The sequence below is a fragment of the Martes martes genome (assembly GCF_963455335.1).
Source record: "Martes martes genome assembly, chromosome: 8".
Taxonomy (NCBI): domain Eukaryota; kingdom Metazoa; phylum Chordata; class Mammalia; order Carnivora; family Mustelidae; genus Martes; species Martes martes.
The window spans coordinates 27,372,160-27,393,071 of NC_137895.1; the positions used below are offsets into that span (position 1 = coordinate 27,372,160).

At 37.2% G+C, this 20,912-nt stretch overlaps 1 protein-coding gene across 1 annotated transcript in view; it reads left to right on the forward strand.

Moving 5' to 3' along the window:
- EEA1 (early endosome antigen 1) overlaps positions 1-20,912 on the forward strand; it is a 118,132-nt gene that overhangs the window by 15,328 nt on the left and 81,892 nt on the right. The window contains exon 2 of the mRNA XM_080809928.1: positions 14,960-15,052. Coding sequence (XP_080666054.1) covers positions 14,960-15,052 — 93 coding nt within the window. The remainder of the gene's footprint in view (positions 1-14,959; positions 15,053-20,912) is intronic.

Consider the following 20,912-nt stretch of genomic DNA (forward strand, 5'->3'; position numbering starts at 1 on the left):
AACCTAAGTTTTAATTGCACCTTTACCACTAGATAGCAGAGTGATGTCAAGTAAGCCAGTTGTACTTTCTAGGGGCTTAGTTTCATCATCTATGAAGTGATAAAATTGGAACATAATTTCTGAGATGCTCTCCAACTTTTAAAGTTTGATTCAAGTCTTAATATGATGAGTGTCTATTATTTATAGTGTATCTATCAAATGCTTGGCACTGGTTTAAACATTTTAAATGTATTATTTCATTTAATTCTTACAACCTGTAGGTTGTAGGGCTGTAGGGCTGACATTATTAGTTCCACTTTACAAATGTGAATTTGGGCTTAGAGAAGTTAAATAAATCTACAGAACTTCTAAGCGGGTAAACTGGAAGTTGAATGCAGGTCTGCGTGATTCCAACCTCTATATTTTGAATCACTCTTCCTAGATTTAGGTGGACTTCTGTTTTTGGAACACTTGACAGACCCTGCTGAAAACAAGAGCCAGTCATTCAGTAAGAATATGCTTCTGACCCCCTTCTCTGGCATAGTGTAGTATTGTGTGTCAGTAGGTCAGCAGGAAAGACTTAGGATGCAGAAGTATATTGTGTGTTAGTACTTGAGAAATTTTGGAAAGGGTTGGAATTAGATGCAACAGGGGGCATAGCCTTAGAAGCCACTTGGAAAGGCAAATTGAACAAGGAATGGACTCTATTTAGCATCAGTAATTTAACAACGTGGGTGGCTGTATTTGCTTGCTCATTAAAGTTGTAGGCTCTAGGTTAGGTGGAATTGCTCACATTTCAAGAAATAAGAATTGTTCTCAGCTGATACAAATGAGTTAGAGTTAAATGTGTGATATATTGGTAAAGAAACTTACTGGTTTTTTTTTTTTTTTAAATTATTATTTATTTATTTTAAGTAACCCTACCCAACGTGGGGCTTGAACTCGATCCGGACATCAAGAGTCTACCTATCATGTGCTACCTATTGGGCCAGCCAAGTGCCCCAAGAAGCTTACTGTTATTGTATATGGTTATATGATGGATAGAGAAGCATCTGTGGAGTTATTTGGTACCATAAGTTTTCTAGGTCATATTATTGCAAAAATCTGAGTAAACCTTCTACTTTAATATGGATCAGGATATATTCAGTTTTAAGAAGGCAGAGAAATAAGGAACTCTAAGGACCAAAAAAAGTAATTAGCAAAAATGAATTATGAGACAAGTTTAAAGGTGGTAGAATTATAATGGAGATTAGTGAAGAGTATTAGTGACCATTTTCAAGGTTGAAGACTTAGAGCAAGCAGGAACGACTTGAAACAAATTTTATATGAGGTTCGAGGCACAGCCAGGAGTTAGAATTGGGAATACAGAAGGTAGGTCCCTGCCCCAGTAATCCTTGCTAATAGTTTCTTTGTGTTTTTTCACAATTTTCTGATACATATATCCATTAATATTATACAAATATGATGTTCTTCATGAGTTTGATATTTTTTGCACTTAATATACTTTGGATATCTTTTAGTACCACCACTTCCAGAACTACCTTTTCTTTTTGAGAGAGAGTGTGAGTGGGTGGGGCAGGGGGTAGAGGCTCAGAAGGAGAGGGAGAGAGAGAATCTTAAGCAGGCTTCATGCCTAGTGTGGAGCCCCACACGGGGCTTGATCTCATGACCCTGAGATCATGCCAAAATCAAAAGTAGGACACTTAACTGACTGAGCCACCCAGGTGCCCCAGAATTACATCTTTTATTATTTGTTTATTTTTAATAGCCATATTATAGTCTATGGATTATCAACATTTAAGTAGTCCCCTGTTGAAGGACATTTAGTTTTGTTTTCAGTTTTGCTGTTATAAACAATACAGCAGTGAACTTGCTTGTACATATATAGGTGGTACTTTTGTCCACTGAGTAACTTCCTAAGCATTAAGTCAGAGAGTATGTACCTTATTTACGTTTAGTTATATTGCCACTAACCATGTATGAAAGGGGTGGTTTTCCAAGATTCTTTCCACCAATAACTATTGTCGAAGAATAAAAACATCTTGATTTTACTCAAATACCCTGAAAACTAGATTGGCAGTTGTCATTTAGTTTTACGGTTTCTTTAACTTAAACAGTTAAAAAAGAAAAGGTGGAAAACAGAATGAAGTAATGGAGTATTTACATTAATCCTTTTTTAAAAATGTATTAAAACTCTTGTATGTCCCATTAAATTCAGGTGGACACTTTTATTGTGACCTTATTAGGAATGTGAATACCTCATTCTGTTTAGGGTTATTAGCCTCAAAAAGTTCCTTTTCTGTTTTGTGGAGAAGAGACCACATTATATCTACGTTTATCTAGTTGTATCTATTGCATAGTAAACCATCCCCAAACTTTGGCTTAACTTAAAACAACCACCATTTTGTTTGCTCTAGATTTTGTGGGTCAGCAATTTGGGTTAGGCCTGACTGAGTGGTTCTTCTGGTGGACTCTCTTGAAGTTATTCTTATAGCTGGGGCTATTTGTCAGTTTGATTCAATGGATAGCCTAAGGTACTTACTCAGATGGCTGAATATATTCGTTGGGCCATGTAAGTCTAAGGCTAGCCTGGGCTTATATTGTAGCAGAAGAGTTTCCATCAATAAGAGAGCAAATCCCATTGTGCAAGAACTTTTCAAGTCTCTGCTTGTATCTCATTTGCTACCCTACCATTAGCCAAGGCAAGTCTCATGGCCAGTCCAGAGTCCATGTGGGAGAGGATTACACAAGAGAATTACAAGATCATTAAAATATAGGTGTAATTCATTGAGGGTCATTATTGAAACAATTTCACACAGACATAACTTTCTTCTTCCTTATATTATGATTAAGTGTTAAAAGAGTGTAAGTAAGAGACCGGATAGAATTTAAAGGTCAGAATGATTTCTTATTTGAAGAGGGAGATTCAGGAGAGGTTTTATGTCATTTAAATTGAGAAGACTGATTTTATCAACAGTTGCAAAATGATGATTTTCTAAATCTTTCATTCCTTCTGCATACATTAGCTGACATTTTTCTGTAAAGAACTTTAAACATCAAGCAGGCTGTTTGGTTGCCATGAATTTCAGTTCATACTGGGAGGACAGAGTAAATGCTTAATTCTTTTTTTTTTTTTTTAAGATTTTATTTATTTATTTGGCAGAGAGAGAGAGAGAGAGCACAAGCAGGGGGAGTGGCAGACAGAAGGAGAGGGAGAAGCAGGCTCTCTGTAGAGCAGGGGAAGCCCAATATGGGACTCGATCCTAGGACTCTGGGATCGTGACCTGAGTCATGAAGGCAGTGGCTTAACCAATTGAGCCACCCAGGAGCCCAATTCTTTTTTTTTTTTTTTAATTTAACTTTATTTTTTCAGTGTTCCCAGATTCATTGTTTATGCGCCATACCCAGTGCTCTATGCAATATGTGCCCTCCTTAATACCTACCACCAGGCTCATACAACCCCCCAACTCCCTCCCTTCCAAAACTCTCAGTTTGTTTCTCAGAGTCCATAGTCTCTCATGGTTTGTCTCCCCCTCTGATTTCCCCCAACTCACTTCTGCTCTCCTTCTCCCAGTGTCCACTGTGTTATTCCTTATGATCCACAAGTAAGTGGAAACATATGATAATTGACTCTCTCTGCTTGACTTATTTCACTCAGCATAATCTCCTCCAGTCCTGTCCATGTTGGTACAAAAGTTGGGTATTCATCCTTTCTGATGGAGGCACAATACTCCATTGTATATATGGACCACATCTTCCTTATCTATTCGTCCATTGAAGGGCATCTTGGCTCTTCCCTCTGTTTGGTGACTGTGGCCATTGCTACTATGAACATTGGGGTACAGATGGCCCTTCTTTTCACTACATCTGTATCTTTGGGGTAAATGCCTGTAGTGCAATTGCAGGTTCATAGGGTAGCTCTATTCTTAATTTCTTGAGGAATCTCCACACTGTTCTCTAAAGTGGCTGCTCCAACTTGCATTCCCACCAACAGTGTAAGAGGGTTCCTCTTTCTCTACATCCTCTCCAACACTTGTTGTTCACTGTCTTGTTAATTTTGGCCGTTCTAACTGGTGTAAGCTGGTATCTCAATGTGATTTTGACTTGAATCTCCCTGATGGCTAATGATGATGAACATTTTTTCATGTGTCTGTTAGCCATTTGTATGCCTTCTTTGGAGAAGTGTCTGTTCATGTCTTTTGCCCATTTTTTGACATGATTATCTGTTTTGTGTATGTTGAGTTTGAGGAGTTCTTTATAGATCTTGGATATCAGCCCTTTGTCTGTATTGTCATTTGCAAAAATCTTCTCCCATTCCGTGGGTTGCCTCTTTGTTTTGTTGACTGTTTTCTTTGCTGTGCAGAAGCTTTTGATCTTGATGAAGTCCCAAAAGTTCATTTTCGCTTTTGTCTCCTTTGCCTTTGGAGACATGTCTTGAAAGAAGTTGCTGTGGCCAATGTCAAAGAGGTCACTACCTATGTTCTCTAGGGTTTTGATAGATAACTGCCTCACGTTGAGGTCTTTTATCCATTTCGAGTTTATCTTTGTGTATGGTGTAAGAGAATGGTTGAGTTTTATTCTTCTATACATAGCTGTCCAATTTTCCCAGCATCATTTATTGAAGAGACTGTCTTTTTCCACTGTATGTTTTTTCCTAGTTTGTCGAAGATTATTTGACCATAGAGTTGTGGGTCCATATCTGGGCTTTCTATTCTTTTCCACTGGTCTATGTGTCTGTTTTTGTTCCAGTACCATGCTGTCTTGGTGATCACAGCTTTGTAGTAAAGTTTGAAATCAGGCAATGTGATGTCCTCAGTTTCGTTTTTCTTTTTCAGCATTTCCTTAGCAATTCGGGGTCTCTTCTGGTTCCATACAAATTTTAGGATTGTTTGTTCTAGCGCTTTGAAAAATGCCAGTGGAATTTTGATCAGGATGGCATTGAAAGTATAGATTGCTCTAGGCAGTATAGACATTTTAACAATGTTTATTCTTCCCATCCATGAGCATGGAATGCTTTTCCATCTTCTCGTGTCTTCTTCAGTTTCTTTCATGAGTGTTCTGTAGTTCCTTGAGTGCATATCCTTTACCTCTTTGGTTAGGTTTATTCCCAGGTATCTTATGTTTCGTGGTGCTATAGTAAATGGAATTGATTCTCTAATTTCTATATTTTCATTGTTAGTGTATAAGAAAGCAACTGATTTCTGTACGTTGATTTTGTATCCTGCCACATTACTGAATTGCTGTATGAGTTCTAATAGTTTGGGGGTGGAGTCTTTCTTTCTTTAGTTACTAATTTTCAGAATAAGAGTTGGTATATACACTAGCAGTGATGAATGAGCCTTGCTTGTTTTTTGACTTTTTCTGTTCTTGAAGTAAGAGAACTTGTGGATTTTAAATGAACTCACAGATTTATATATATTTAGTAGATTTCAATCAATTGAAGTCAATGGGACTTTTTTGATGTGCACATTGCCCCAGCTTTAGCTAATGGAAGAGCTTTCAAGGTGACTTGTCATTTTGACAGGACCCGATTAGTGTTTGCTAGCTTCTTTGCTTTTGACGCAATAGTATGGCCCAGGTTCATCTTGTAATATTTCTCCTCCCAGCTGAAATCAGTCATTTCTCCTAAGAGCCCTGGTTCCTTTCAGTGGGGAATGCTATTTAGATACAATTGTTTGGGCACTAAGGGTGGTCATTGCTTCTGGGTTGTCATTGATAAGTTTTTAAGTGATAAGAACTAGGAATATTTATATCCCTATATATATGGCAAAACAAAACATGAGTTCAAATTTAAGAGTATAAAATAGTTTTTACTATGAGTTTATATTTATATCTCTTTAGTCTTATACTGAATATCTTAGTTCCTGACATTTACATAGATATTTTTCCTAAAAAATATATAAATAGCTTTAACAAAACAGTACTAATATTACCATTTATAAGATTACTGAATGAATTTTGGTGTTTGTTTTAAAAGGAGTTATTTTTGTCCTTAAACTATGTATCTCACTAAGTCTGTGTAGTTCTTTAAAAAAAAAAATATTTATTTCAGAGAGAGAGAAAGCACGAGCAGGGAGAGGGGCAGCGGGAGAGGGAGAAACAGACTCCCCACTGAGTAGGGAGCCCCATGCAGGACTCTATCCAGGACCCTGGGATCATGACTAGAGCCAAAGGCAGATGCTTAACCAACTGAACCACTCAGGCACCCCCATGTAGTTCTTAAATCACTTGAAATAATTATTTTCCAGGTGGTTGGTTTAATAGCAACTTGAGATTCAGCTAGGTTTTTAAGAAGTTTTTAAATTTTGAAAATTGCGGTGACATAAAATTTGCCATTTTAAAAGGCAAAAAAAAAGGATTTATGTGATCTGAAGAGAAGTCAGAGTATAAAATTTTCCATTTAACTTTATTTTATTTTTAAAGATTTTATTTATTTATTTGACAGAGAGAGAGCACAAGTAGGCAGAGGGCAGGCAGAGGGAGAGGGAGAAGCAGGCTCTCCACTGAACAGGGAACCCAGGGCGGGGCTCGATCCCAGAATCCTGGGATCATGACCTGCACCAAAAGCAGATCCTTAACTGACTGAGCCACCTAGGTGCCCCTAAAATTTTCCATTTTAAAATGTACAATTCAGTGGCATTAAGTACATTCATATTTTTCTGCATGCATCAGAACTATCTGTCTCTAGGTTTTATCATCCCATACTGAAACTGTACCATTCAACAGTAACTTCTTATTTCCTGTACCTCCTACCCTCTGATAACTATTCTTCTACTTTCTGTCTGTATGAATTTGGTTTTTCTAGGTACCTCATATAAATGAAGCCGTACGTACTAGTCCATTTGTGTCTCTGGCTTATTTCACTTAGCATAAAACCAGTCTTCCTAGGTTTATCCATATTGTATGTAGCATGTATTAGAATTTCCTTCCTTTTAAATGTTGGTAATACTCCATTGTATGTGTATACCACATTTTGTTTATCCATTTACCCATCAATAAACATTGGGGTGTTCCCATCTTTTAGCTATTGTGAATAATGCTGGTATGAACTTTGGTGTACAAATTTCTATTCCAGTTCACATAGATTTTAACTGAGGTTTTATTTTATTTTATTTTTATTATTTTTTGACACAGAGAGAGAGAGAGATCACAAGTAGGTAGAGAGGCAGGCAGAGCAGGAGTGGGAAGCAGGTTCCCCGCAGAGCAGAGAGCCCAAAGCGGGGCTTGATCCCAGGACCCTGAGATCATGACCTGAGCTGAAGGCAGAGGCTTAACCCACTGAGCCACTCAGGTGCCCCTAACTGAGGTTTTAATAAAAGTATTATTATTAACTATGCTGGAGAACATAGGAGGAAAAGAAAACTTTTCCTCTGGGATGGTAAAGGGTTGAGATAAATGAAAGGTTTAATTTTGGATATGATTCATTTGAGGTGTTTAGGGAAAGCAATTGGAAATGTGGGTATAGAAGTATAGAGTGCTAAATTAGGTCTCTCTTTTATAGTCTAGGTGAGAGATGATGGCATCTCAAACTAAAGTAATGGCAAAAGAGTTGGAGAAAGGATAGATTCATTCAGAATTTATGTAGATGATTGGATATGAAGGTTAAAGAAGAGGGAAATTAAGGGTAATAATGCTTTGGATTTAGGCAAGGTGGCTGTGTGCTGTTTCTGTTATTTGCGGTAGAGAATGCAGATGGGTGAAAGATTTATGAAAAAAGGTAATTTGGTTTTGAATATGCTGGCTTTGGTGTGCTTTCAGGGCATTCAGGTAGAGATATTTATGTAACAGGAAAATATGAATTTTAAGTTCAGAGATCTGGATTAGATTTACAGTTTTTTTTGAGAGAGAGAGAAAGAGAGAGAGCAAGCATGAATAGGGATGGGAGGAGGTCTGGGGGAGAGGGAGAGAGAAAATCTTAAACTGACTCCATGTCCAACATGGAGCCCAATGTGGGGCTCTATCTCATAACCCTGAAATCATGATCTGCACCGAAATCAAGAGTCAGATGCTCAACTGACTGAGCCACCCAGGCACCCCTAGAGCTTTACTTTTTGTTAGCATTGGGGGTAATTAAAATTAAGGGAGTAGATGATATCATCTACAGAGTATGTGGTAAACTAAGAGGTTGAGCCTGAAAACTCCCTGGGAAGCCTTGAAATGCTTTTCATGAAATTAACCCTCCCCCCCCAAGGAATAGTACTTGTCATTTGCAAATGTACCTTCTCGCTTCATCTGTATGTGGTAAGTTCTTAGCTCTTAATAGTATGGGAATAGTAGTGAGGGGCTGAAGATATAATTGGGTTATCCAGTTGTAGCACAAGGATCAGGTTATGTATTTAAAGCACTCTTGTCAAGATGGTCTGCATGTTTACAGCTGGCTTGTCAAACTTTGAATTTGTGAAAATCTTCCTAATTGGTTTTTATGGTAGACCAAGGGTGAAATAGAGTAACATAATCAATGCTGAAAGTTACATTTTATAAGAAATATTTCTAGATGTCTGATAAATCCCCAAGATTTTGAGGTTGTCTGTTAATTTCTAATACTAGTATTTCCAGTTTCAGAACTAATTTTGCTAAGTATAAAAAGTGTGCATAGTATCCTATAGCAATGTTTTCTTCAAATATTTTTGCAAAAGCATTTATTTTTAGTCAACTCAGGTTCTTCTGCAAATTAATCTATTATTAACTCAGCTTTTGCTGGTTTGCCTTCTTTTTTACCTAGTTTTAGCTAGAGTGGTATGGGTTGTGCATTTGCTTATTCATTTATTACGTCTCTTCTACCTGCGGAGACTGTTCTACTTAAGATTTTAGTCAGTTTTAGTGCTTTGCAGGTGGGTAGAATTTAGAAGTGGGTTCATTATCTTTAGTAGCAATTAGGTTGGGAACCTGATTTATTTTACTAATGAAATTTTTGCTCTCTTCCTGCTTGATCTTAGAGTAAAATCAAATGTAGAATTGGTGGGGTAGGGAGAGTATATTGAGAGTCTGGAAACTTTGACTTGGCATATCACTAGTATTAGGGAAACGTTTGTTGTTCATTGAAAAATAGTTGTTTTGGGGCACCTGGGTGGCTCATTTGTTAAGCGTCTGCCTTTGGCTTAGGTCATGATCCCAGGGCCCTGGGATGAGTCCCACATCGGCTTCTCTGCTCAGTGGAAAGCCTGCTTCTCTCTCTTTCTCTGCTGCTCCTCCTGCTTGTGTGCTCTCCCTCTCCTTGTCAAATAAATAAATAAAATCTTAAAAAAATAATAAAAAAATAAAAAAATAGTTGTTTCTTATGTGCTACTAGATGCTGGTTTTGGTTCTGTTTTTCTTTGCTATTAGATAAAGATTTCTAGTGACAGTGGAAGATATAGCTGCTGCTTGCTTTGTATTACAGCAATGCAATTAGGATTTTCACATAGATTATTTAAATTGTATTCAATAAACAACTGGTCTGAAGTCAGATATGTATTTCAAAGATTTTATTTATTTGAGAGAGGATGAGAGAGAGAGCTCATGAGAGGAGAGAGGTCAGATGGAGAAGCAGACTCCCTGCCTAGCAGGAAGCCCGATGGGGGAATCGATCCTGCAACTCCAGGATCATGACCTGAGCGGAAGGCAGTTGCTTAATGAACTGAGCCACCCAGGTGCCCCAGATATGTATTTCAAAGAAACTTCATATTGTTAAAACTTCTAGGAAAGTGACACTTTCTTCCATCATACTGTATATAGTAAACAATGATAGCTTTTTCTTTCTCCAGTGACGTTCTGTTCTTTCATCAAAGACCTATATTTAATTCTTCAGTAGCAGTTTTTGCAGAGATTAATGCTGCTTTATATTGATCTTATAATTATTGGTAGTAGGAATCAGTTTTTATACTACCAATAATGTAGAGTAGCCTATATATTGCAGGCATCAACTCTTACTTGGTTGAAATTTATAAACTTTTCCCCTGTATGTTCAAATGTTGATTGCTTTGGGCAAAGCAACTAAACATTAATGAAGGGTGTTAGACTCTAATTATCTGGATCTTTTTGCAACCCCAAATATTTTTTTAAATTTGATTTTTTTAAAATTTGAGAAATTAAAAAGTATGAAAAAACTAATGAAATATTTTTTGGGGGAGGTGGGTTGTTGCTTAACAAAACCCATCAATACAAATCTCATCCTTTTAATTAATTAATTAATTTTAAAAAAGATTTATTTATTTTAGAGAGAGAATAAGGGGAGGGGCAGGGGAAGAAGGAGAGAGAAAATCTCAAGCAGACTCCCCACTGAGCAGGGAGCCCATCATGGGGCTTGACCTCACAACCCTGAGATCATAACCTGAACTGAGATCAAGAGTCATATACTTAACCAACTGGGCCACCTAGGCGCCCCATCATCCTTTTAATTACATAAGGAAAAAATAGTAACAACAACAAAAATAGCCCTAACATAAAACTCATCAGTCTTATATGACCTTTCAATTTCTTTGTGTTTATATTTTTATATAATCAAAGTTATAATATATCTAAACTTTGTATTTTGCCTCTTAACAAATTTAGCATTGTATCACATGCATTATCATTTTTCTAATAAACCTCATACTTTTAATTGTCAGATTTGTTGAGTGGGTATGTCATAATTTAGTTAACCATTTCTTTGTTTTGAACATACAGATTTCGTATAATTTTTCACTTTCGTAAATAATGCTTTGCTTAGAACGCCTATTTATCCCCGCCTATAAAAGTTTTGATCAGGGGCGCCTGGGTGGCTCAGTGGGTTAAAGCCTCTGCCTTCGGCTCAGGTCATGATCCCAAGGTTCTGGGATCGAGCACCCTGTTGTGCTCTCTGCTCAGTGGGGAGCCTGCTTCCCTTCCTCTCTCTCTCCGTCTCCTGCCTACTTGTGATCTCTGTCTGTCAAATAAATAATAAATAAATAATAAATAAATAATAAATAACATAAATAAATAAATAAATAATAAATAAAATCTTAAGAAAAAAAGTTTCGATCAGACCTCAAGCCCAGATATAGGGCTTGATGGAATTTATACCTTTAAAATTTTTTTCTGTTCATGGCAAGGGCCGTAGCTGTGTTCCACTTTCTGAGTTCCCATAGTGGGCCAGGCTTCTTGATGCCTAACAGATGTGGGGCATTTTGGTCCCTATTATCCTGTAAGAATTTGGTTGCCTCTACCTATTTTAGGTCCCAGAACTCTATACTCTATACTCAGTGTATTTCTGTTTTATTTTTTGGTCTACTGAGATGCTTGTTTTTGAACATGGTTCTACCTCTTTAATACTTAAAAATTCTTTATCTGTTATTGATCTTTGGAACTGAGGCAGCTTGGTGTCTTTGTTAACTGCAGGTGCTATCTGGACCGGAGTTGTGGCCATTCTCTGTTTACCATGATGTATTTCAGTGTTTTATATCTCCTACCCATTCTGTATTATCAGTCTAACCTATTTAATACCTGTATATGTGTGTGTGTATGTGTATAATTTTCTGTCCAACACATTTATTTACTTTTTTTTTTAAGATTTTATTTATTTATTTGACAGATCACAAGTAGGCAGAGAGGCAGGCAGAGAGAGGAGAGAGGAGGAAGCAGGCCCCCTGCTGAGCAGAGAGCCCGATGCGGGGCTCGATCCCAGGACCCCAGGACCCCAGGATCATGACCCGAGCTGAAGGCAGAGGCTTTAACCCACTGAGCCACCCAGGCGCCCCTATTTACTTTTCTTAAATCAGTGTTCTTATTGAGGTGCAAGGGTGGCTCAATCATTTGAGTGTCCAACACTTGATTTCAGCTCAGGTCATGATCTTAGGGTTGTGAGATCGAGCCCCTTTGGCGGGCTCCTTGCTCAGCAGGGAGTCTGCAGGAGATTCTCTGTCCCTGTCCCTTCCCCTCCCTTCTCTCTTTCTCTAAAATAAATAAATCTTTTAAAAAATCAGTGTTCTTTTTTCTGTATTCTCTGCTTTTGTGTATTTTTAAATTTTGTCTAGTTGGAATGATTGTCACTTAAGTAAATTTAACTTTTCCTTCAAGGAATTAAATTTTTTTTTTTCCAGATATCAGGACTAGCATTGATCTATTTTTTTCTCAGAACTCTACTTGCGTTCACAGCTCTTCCATTTAGCATTTAATTTTTTTCAAGTTTTTTCCTACCTCTTTTTGTTTACATTAGTTTTGTTTCTCCAGCCAGGATGTAGTCTACCCCAGGGCATGGTCCTTGTTTCTCTTATGCTGTCCCCATTCCTTTTGACATCCAGAGCCGTCCAGAATGCTGGATGCTTCATGGGAGAGGAATAGATGTGTTACATACTTTTTGGTTACTGTAAAAGATACCTAAATTTAGGTAATATTTTTCTATAAAAGCATAATTTGGAATATATTTATCTCCCTCTTACTTTAAATTTTTAGCATAAATTTTTCCTTTAAAAAAAAAAGATTTCATTTGATAGAGAGAGAGAGAGTGTGTGTGTGTGTGTGTGTGTGTGTGTAAGAGAGCACAAGCCAGGAGGAGTGGCAGAGGGAGAGGAAGAAGCAGGCTCAGCCTAACACCACTGAGGGACAGGCTCCATCCCAGGACCCTGGGATCATGATCTGAGCTGAAGATAGATGCTTAACTGACTGAGCCACTCAGGCATCCCTAATAGAAATTATTCTTATCCTGTTGTTTTTCACAAAGTAAAACTTTCAGAAGTAGAAAAATTAGAATACTTCATATTGTTTCTTCAGGATCATCATTACTGTAATTGGACTTCTCATTAAAATAATGGGATTTTGGCAACCTAAGAGCAGAGCAAGAAGTTATTAGACAGTTTGGCAACAATTAGGCGGAATGTGTTTAAAATATGGGTATGAAAAAGCGTCAATAGTTTCTCTTGTTTTTCCTTTTACTTCCCATGCCTCTTGGGCTTACTTAGGTCTGTTTATTAGGACTACTTTACGCAAATTTAAGAAAAAATATTTTGAGTGGCATTAATAGGATTGTGTAGATAATATCTTTGAATTGCTTACAGGGAAGGTAAATCTCAGATGAAAAGTCACCTGTACTTTGGAAAAGTAAATGATACAGAAATGGGGAAAATATAAATTCTTGGGAGACACAGCTTTAGTTTCCAGTGCTTTTGAGGATGGAGTCAGTAGTTTTACAAACCATTATGGTGTGAAGCTATTGAAATGTTGATGGGTCAAAAATGAATTCCTAGTTTTATATAATTCTTTATATTAAGTATATAATTTAAAGGGTCTTTTCACCACTGAGCTACCTTTTTGCCAGATGCATGAGTATCATCAAATCTAGATGGCTTTTATTTATTTATTTATAAATTTCATGTCTCAAGCATACCATTTCAGGAAAGAATCTTACTTTGTTTTTTAGAAGAGGATAGCTGATAGAAGAGTTAAAAATAAGAATTTTATGGATTTTAAATGAACACAAGTCATACTCTGGATAAGTTTACAAAGTTTTAGAAGGTTACATTTTGGGAAAATATGACATGAATGTGGATCATCCAATTTGGAGAGGTCTGCTTTTTTTTCTTTTCTTATTTTTAATAACAAAATTTTCAGTGTAAAGGTAATTTAACTATGGATCTAGAATTCTAAATCCAAAATATCCATAACTGTGTCTTGCTACAGAAATCATTTATATTTTGGGATATGTATCCTTTGAATCTCTTATATAGTTTTTATACATAGTTATAGTGTGTATGTTTTGTCACTTTTCTATGCAGCTTTTTTTTTTTTTTAAGATTTTATTTATTTGACAGAGGGAAAGAGAAAGAGCACAAGTAGGGGGAGCAGCAGAGGAAGAGGGAGAAACAGACTTCTTGCTGAGCGGGAGCCTGCCAAAGGGCTGGATCTCGAGACCCTGAGATCATGACCTGAGCTGAATGAAGGCAGATGCTTAACAGACTGAGCCACCCAGGTGCCCCTCAGTGCAGCTTTCGTAATCATTTTTTTGATGAATTTCAAAGTTGTAGCATTTCCTTCTTATTTGGCATTTATGTTGAATATTTAATAGTGATGAATAGGGTGTTTGCGTGTTGAGACAAGTACAATGAATTGTACTCAGTCTTGGGTGCTTGAGGTGGTGTATCTCAGCAGAGATGTCCGGCAGAAAAGTAGTATGGTTTAGTGATTATGAGCCAGACTACTCAAATTAAAAACCTTTCTCCCATTGATTAGCCATGTGATTTTGGGCAAATTACTTAAGTTTTCATACCTCAGTTCTCTTTTGTGTGAAGTGAGAATAATGATGGTATGTACCATAAATGTGTTTTGCTAAGGATTATTAAGTTAGTTGTTGTGTTCTAAGAATCTTTCTTCTTGCCTAGTGTTTTACTAGATTTTCAGTTCCTTTAAGGTAACACCTAGGTATTAATGAATGATAATGTTAGAGGATGAGTGTTGCAAGAGAAAAAGAAAAAGACCTTTGAACATCCAAACTATATATATTTTTGATGATGAAATATCAAGTATTGGAGATAGATTGCTAATGATTTGCAAGAATAGGCTGTGTTGATCTTTTTAGCTACCCTCAAATTATTGTAGTTTAGTTGTTATGGTAGAGAGAGCAATGCAAGGGGAATTAGAAGATCAGCATTTTAGTTCTTTCTGATTTTTGTTAACAGTATAATCTTGAGAAATCTTTTAGCCACTTTAAGTCTGTTTTCTCATCTATAGAGGTAGCATGCGTCCTGCCTCTCTTGGAGGTGTCATTATGATTAAATAAGATTTTTTTTGTGAAAGTGAGTTGAAGACTATAGGCACTATATATAAAAATAAGCTTTTTATTAATTTAAAAAGACTAAAAATGAGAGAATGCAGGCAGAGATCTTGATACAGTCACAGTCTTCAGTAAAGGATAGCTGCTAGTGCTGTTTGTTATTTTTATTGAGAGGACATCTACTTTTATGTATAAGGCTAGCCCTGATTACTGTTTAGGTTGTTAAATAGTTTATGAATATATTATTAATATCTAATTTTTCTTCTCTCTTTGTTTCAGACTCCTGGGAGAGTTGGCTCTCAAGGTTCTGATTTAGATTCATCAGCAGCTCCTATAAACACAGTGGATGTCAATAATGAAAGCTCTTCAGAGGTATGGAAATAATAATTTCACAATAAAATTTGGTACTGTTTAAGGGAAAATGAGCAGGTATTTGGAGTAATGGTCAGTAATTTAAACTTTTGTAGGAAAGTCTCTCATCTTATAAACTGGAATGTGACTTTTGAATCACACTTGTAGAAAAATCCTGGTGTTTAGTTTTAAGACTGAGAAAGTGTATATTAAGACAAAATTAATATAGTTAATTTGTCTTCAGTGCTAATGTTATCTCAACTTAATGGAAGATCTTAAATCTGTTTATAAAAATTACCAATTAATTAGTGTTTGCACTGTCATGAACTATTGAGCTAATGAAAAATTAGGTTATCCATAAAGTCTGTACATTATTTGCTATCTTCGTTTACAACTTTGTAAGAACTTTTATCTTTCTTAGTTTATTAAAAATTAATGGGGAAAGTAAATAAATCTAAGAAGGAACTCAAATTTTTGAAGAAATCAGCCTTAGTAGTTGCTTTATTATTACTATTTTTAATGAACAATATTTGCTTATTATAGAAAAAGGGGAAAGGAAAGAGAAGAGCATAAAACCCACCAATAATATTGTTTCTAAGACATCGACGTAGTCACTTTCTGCTCTGACAGTTTCTGTCAGTTGCCCCTTTCTGGGCCCAAGTGTATTGCCTACCCATTTCTGTGATCCCCACTTCTGCACCTCTTGGTTGGTGAGTCTATCTTCTGTCTTGTGTATTTCTGGATTTATCTCTCTATCCATTCATTTCCCTGTTTTGTCTCTTTCTGGCCATCTGATTTCATGTATATGGATATTAACCATGATGAGATCCAACAAGACCATGAGAGTGAGGAGAAAAGTATCAGTTGAATTTTAAGAGCAAGTTTAATTGTTGACCTCGGTCAGACCTAAATAAATAAATAAGTAAATAAACAGAAATCTCCAGTGGGTAGTGAGCAGTGCCTGGTAATCCTGCTATAGTTTCTTATTAGTGTCATTTTCCTACTCTCTGATATAGTTTTACTCTCTTCTTTATCCTCAGATCTCTCCTAAGTCTTACCCAATCCCACCTTCCCTCAGGCACCTTCTATATCATTGGGAAAATAGGAGCTATTAGGTGAATGTCCTCATTTTGTTATCAAAGCTATTTGCACCTTTATTCTCTTACTTTAATACATGGAAGACAGTTTTCTTTTCTTACCAGATTTCAATCCTTTCTCTTGTATTCTGGATTCCACTCTGTTGCACATTCTTATCTTATTCTCTCTTCTATCTTATCTTTATTCTCACTTTAGTTTTTACCTATGTCATGAATTATTCCTATTGGCAGACAAATACTGCTCTAGATGTTCATATGCCCAGTGCTAGGGTACATACTTGTTAAGGTCTTGGATGATATGTCTGTGTGTCTGTCTGTCAGTCTCTCTCTAAGATTTGTATCCCTTTTACCTTAAGGTTGGCATATAGGTCTGAACTTTGTCCCCTTAGTGGCTGTCTATGTGGAATTTGAAATACAGTCTCCAGGACTTTATTTTTTTTAATTAATTAATTTTTTAGGGCTTGAACTCATTACCCTGAGATCAAGACCTGAGCCGAGATCAAGAGTCAGACACTTAACTGACTGAACCACCCTGGCACCTGGGTCTCCAGGACTTTAAAGAAATAGAAATAAAGCAATACCTTGCTTTATTTATATCATATTTATGTTATATTTTATTATATGTAATAATATATATGATATTGTCTTAATATGGGTTGTTCTAACAAAAATACTATAGACTGAGTGACTTAAACAACCAACATTTATTTCTCAGAGGTCTGGAGCCTGGGACGTTCAAGATCAAGGCAGATTCTCTGTCTGTTGAGGGCCTGGTTCTGGTTTTATATAGAAGGCCGTCCTCAAATGTCTGAAGGGGCAAGAGAACTGTCTGAGGCTTCTTTTATAAAGGCACTGATCCCATTCATGAAGGCTCCACCCTCATGACCTAATCACTTCCCAAGCCTCACCTCCTAATACTATCACACTGGGGGTTAGGATTTCAACATAAGAGTTTTGAGGTTACATGTTCAGTTTATATCAAACAAATAATATGTAATGTAAAAATGATTTTTTATATTCTTTTTTTTTTTAAAGATTTATTTGTTGGGGCACCTGGGTGGCTCTGTCAGTTAAGCATATGACTCTTGGTCTCAAGTCGTGATCTCAGGTTCCTGGGATTGAGCTTCATGTCAAGCCTTGTGCTCAGTGTAGAGTCTGCTTATCCGTCTCCTTCCCCCCGCCCCTCACCTCGCACTCTCTCTTGTTTTCTAAGAAAATTAAATAATGAAAAAATATTTTAAAAAAGATTTATTTATTTATTTGAAAGAGAGAGAGGGAGCACAGTGTGGGGAGGGGCAGAGGGAGACGGAGAGGAGAATTCTGGGGAAAGAGAATTTTATGCAGACTCCCCTCTGAGCACTTAGCCTGATGTGGGAGGCTGGATCTTAGGACCCTGAGATCACCCTGAGCCAAAATAAAGTCTGACACTTAACCAACTGAACCACCGAGGCACCCCCAAGCTTTTATATTCTTCAGTTGTTATCATTAGGATGGTTGTTCAGACTATTTAGTATAATGTGTTGCCAGAAGCAAACATCTTGGTTCACCCTTTATCCCTTTCTAGTCTGCCTTACATTCTTAGTACCCACTGAATTTTCCTGGTCCTTTGGGTCGAGAAGGAAGGCTTTTTTTAAAGTGTCCATTGAAGTTTCTAGGTTGCCAGCTTCTCCAGCACCCAGTCTGGAAAATGTGAGGCAAAAGAAAACCCAGAGCATTTATCACTGTGTCAGTCCTTGGATCCTGAGATGCTTAGCTGGTCTCCCTTCTCATTACCTTTCAGAATTTTCTTATGTTTGTTTTATATATAATGTCTAGGGATGTTAGGTATACTTAGCAGGAGAAATTGGGAAAAGCATATCTATTCCATTTTGTCTGCAGCAGGAAATCTGACCATTTTAAAAGTTGGATTGTTTATCTTTTTATTATTGAACTGTAAGAATTTTTGTTTTTGTTTTCTTTTTTTTTTTTTTAAAGATTTTATTTATTTATTTGACAGACAGAGATCACAAGTAGGCAGAGGGGCAGGCAGAGAGAGGAGAAAAGCAGGCTCTCCACGGAGCAGAGAGCCCGATGCGGGGCTCGATCCCAGGACTCTGGGATCATGACCTGAGCCGAAGGCAGAGGCTTTAACCCACTGAGCCACCCAGGCGCCCCTTTGTTTTCTTTTTAATCTATTCTGTGTACAAGTCCTTTGTCAGAATATTGATTGCCTCATATTTATCTTATTGGTTAAGGAGGGTTTCCTGTCTTAGGCTTATAGGGATTGCTGAACATAAAATTAACCTGACACTGGACAGGTTGAAATCAACAGCAGTTTGTTAGTTACATATACTCATGGCCCAGGAGGACACTGTATGCCTTGAAGGGCCATATGAGGATTGAACTTGGGAACAAAACGAACAACTATGGGCTGTGAGAGGCATGGTTTATGATACCAAGAGGTTGAGGTGCCCCTTGGTTCCTGCAGGAGATTATGACTGGCTTGTTGGAATTATTCTCTGGGCTGGCAGGGAACTGAAACCTGCTACTTAAGGATAAGCAGGCTCTGTGAAGAGGAGGGTTTTTTGTTTTTGTTTTTTTAAGATTTTATTTTTTAAGAAATATCTACATCTGAAGTGGGGCTTGAACTCACAATCCTGAGATCAAGAGTTGTGCGCTCTACTGACCAAGCCAGTGAGGCGCTCCAGGAAGTTGGTTGTTTGAGTAGAAGATGCTGTCTGTGGGAGCAGAGTGGGAAGGGAACTTGGAGTTAGCGCATTTGAAGCTCTCTCATCACCGGTCAACAAAGCGCTGTGTAATATTGGGTCATAATTTTCGACTTTACACCTCAATCAGAGGTGTATATGTGGTGTGTATATTTTTTCTCAGTCTGTGGCTTGCTTTTCATTTTGTTAATGGTGTCTTCCAAAGAGAAGAAGTTTTTAACTTTCTTAAAGTCCAGTTTGTTAGCCTTTTCTCTTATGGTTATTGCGTTTTGGGCCCTTCTACAATTTTTTTTTTTTTTTTGCCTACCCCAAGATTGCAAAGACTTTCTGCTGTGCCAACCTCTGATATTTTGGTGTGTGTGTCTAAGTCTATGATTTATTTTAAAATATTGTATGTGATACGAGATAGTGGTTGAGGTTTGTTTTTTTCATATGGATATCGAAACCAGTTCTGTATATAGTTGTTTCAGTATGATTAGTTGAAAATGTTCCCTTTCGCCATTGAATTAAATTTTCCCTTTTGTGAGATATCAGTTGACTTTGTATGTCTGGTTGTATTTCTTTATGGTCTTTGATCCAGGCATACAGAACTCCTGCTTTTAAGGTGTGCCAAGTTTGTTCTTATGTCTGGACTTCTGCATGCTGATCCCCATGCCTTACCTGCTCTTTTACTTTTTTTTTTTTTTTTGCCTGGTTAATATCTGATTGTCCTTTAGGTCTCATTACAGATAATTACTTTTTCAGTAAACTTTACTTGACCCACATGTGGAATAGATGCTTCTTCCATGTGCCTCTGGGGGATTGTATTTTCTATCCTTTTGGTAATGATTATTATTCCAAGACTCATTTATCTATCCAGTATGTATTGTCAGACACTATTCTGGATGCTGGAGATACGGCAGTGAGTAAAATAGTCAAGAATTTTTGTCATTATAGAACTTACATTCTAGTAGGTGCAAACAGGCAAAAAACCCCAAAACATTCTAGAAGTGGACAGAGGGAAATAATTGGTATTATTGAGAAAAATAAAATAGGGAAGGAGTCATAGAAAGTGTTTTGGGTGCTTGCAATTTCAAATGGGATTGTCAGGGAAGACTTCTCTGAGAAGGGAATAGCTCAGGAAGAACTGAAGGAAGTGAGGAAATGAGTCATGTGGGTTTCTGGAACAACCATGTTCTATTTGTCTGGAACAAGTAGAAAGTCTCCAAGGTGGGAGCCTTCCGAGTGTGTCAGAAAAGGAGCGGGGGGGCTAGTGTGTCTCCAGCGCAGTGAGTGAGGAGAGATTGGGTCTGGGAGGTAATTAAGCCCACCTCATGCAGGGCCTTCTAGGCCTGCCTTCTAGGTCTTTGTACAGACTTGGGTTTTTTACTCCTGGTGAGATGGGAAGCCCTTGGGGAATTTTGACAAGGAAAGTGACAAAATTTATTTACATTTTTATAGGATACATTCTTGCTGCTCTGCGGAGAATAAAGTGTTGGTGAGGTAAGGGTAAAAGCAGAGAGGCTGTTGGAAGGCTGTTGCAGTCATCCATGTGCGGTGTGGGAGCGGCTTGGGTCAGAGTGGTAGTAGTGAGGTCCTAGGATTCTAAAGGTTTGAAGGTAGTTCTAATAGGATTTCTGATTAGTGGGGTATAAAATGTAATTATTTTCTTTCGCAACTTTTTCAAGAAGCCTGTAAGCTTCCTGAGGGTTGGATTTTGCCTTATTTACCATTGTGTTCTCAGCAGCGTAGCATAATGGCTAGAACATAGTAATCACGCTCAGTACATACTTTTTGAATGAATCATTAAGTGATTGTATGTGGAAGCTTATAGTGAAGAAACCAGTAAAGTGAGAGGCAACATAAATCTGTCATGGCAAAAAAATGCAATGATGCAGTCTTTTAAGTAATTATTCTATAGTTCCAGCATTCTGGACTGTGGTTGCCTGAACATAACTCTTTCATCAGTAAAAAGAAAAAATAAAAAGAATTCATGTTCCTTACTTTCATCCTCTTGCTAACCTCTTTTAGGGTTGTTAACAAAAGGAATAATGATATTAATGATAACTAACATTGATTGTTTTATTTGTATCAGATGCT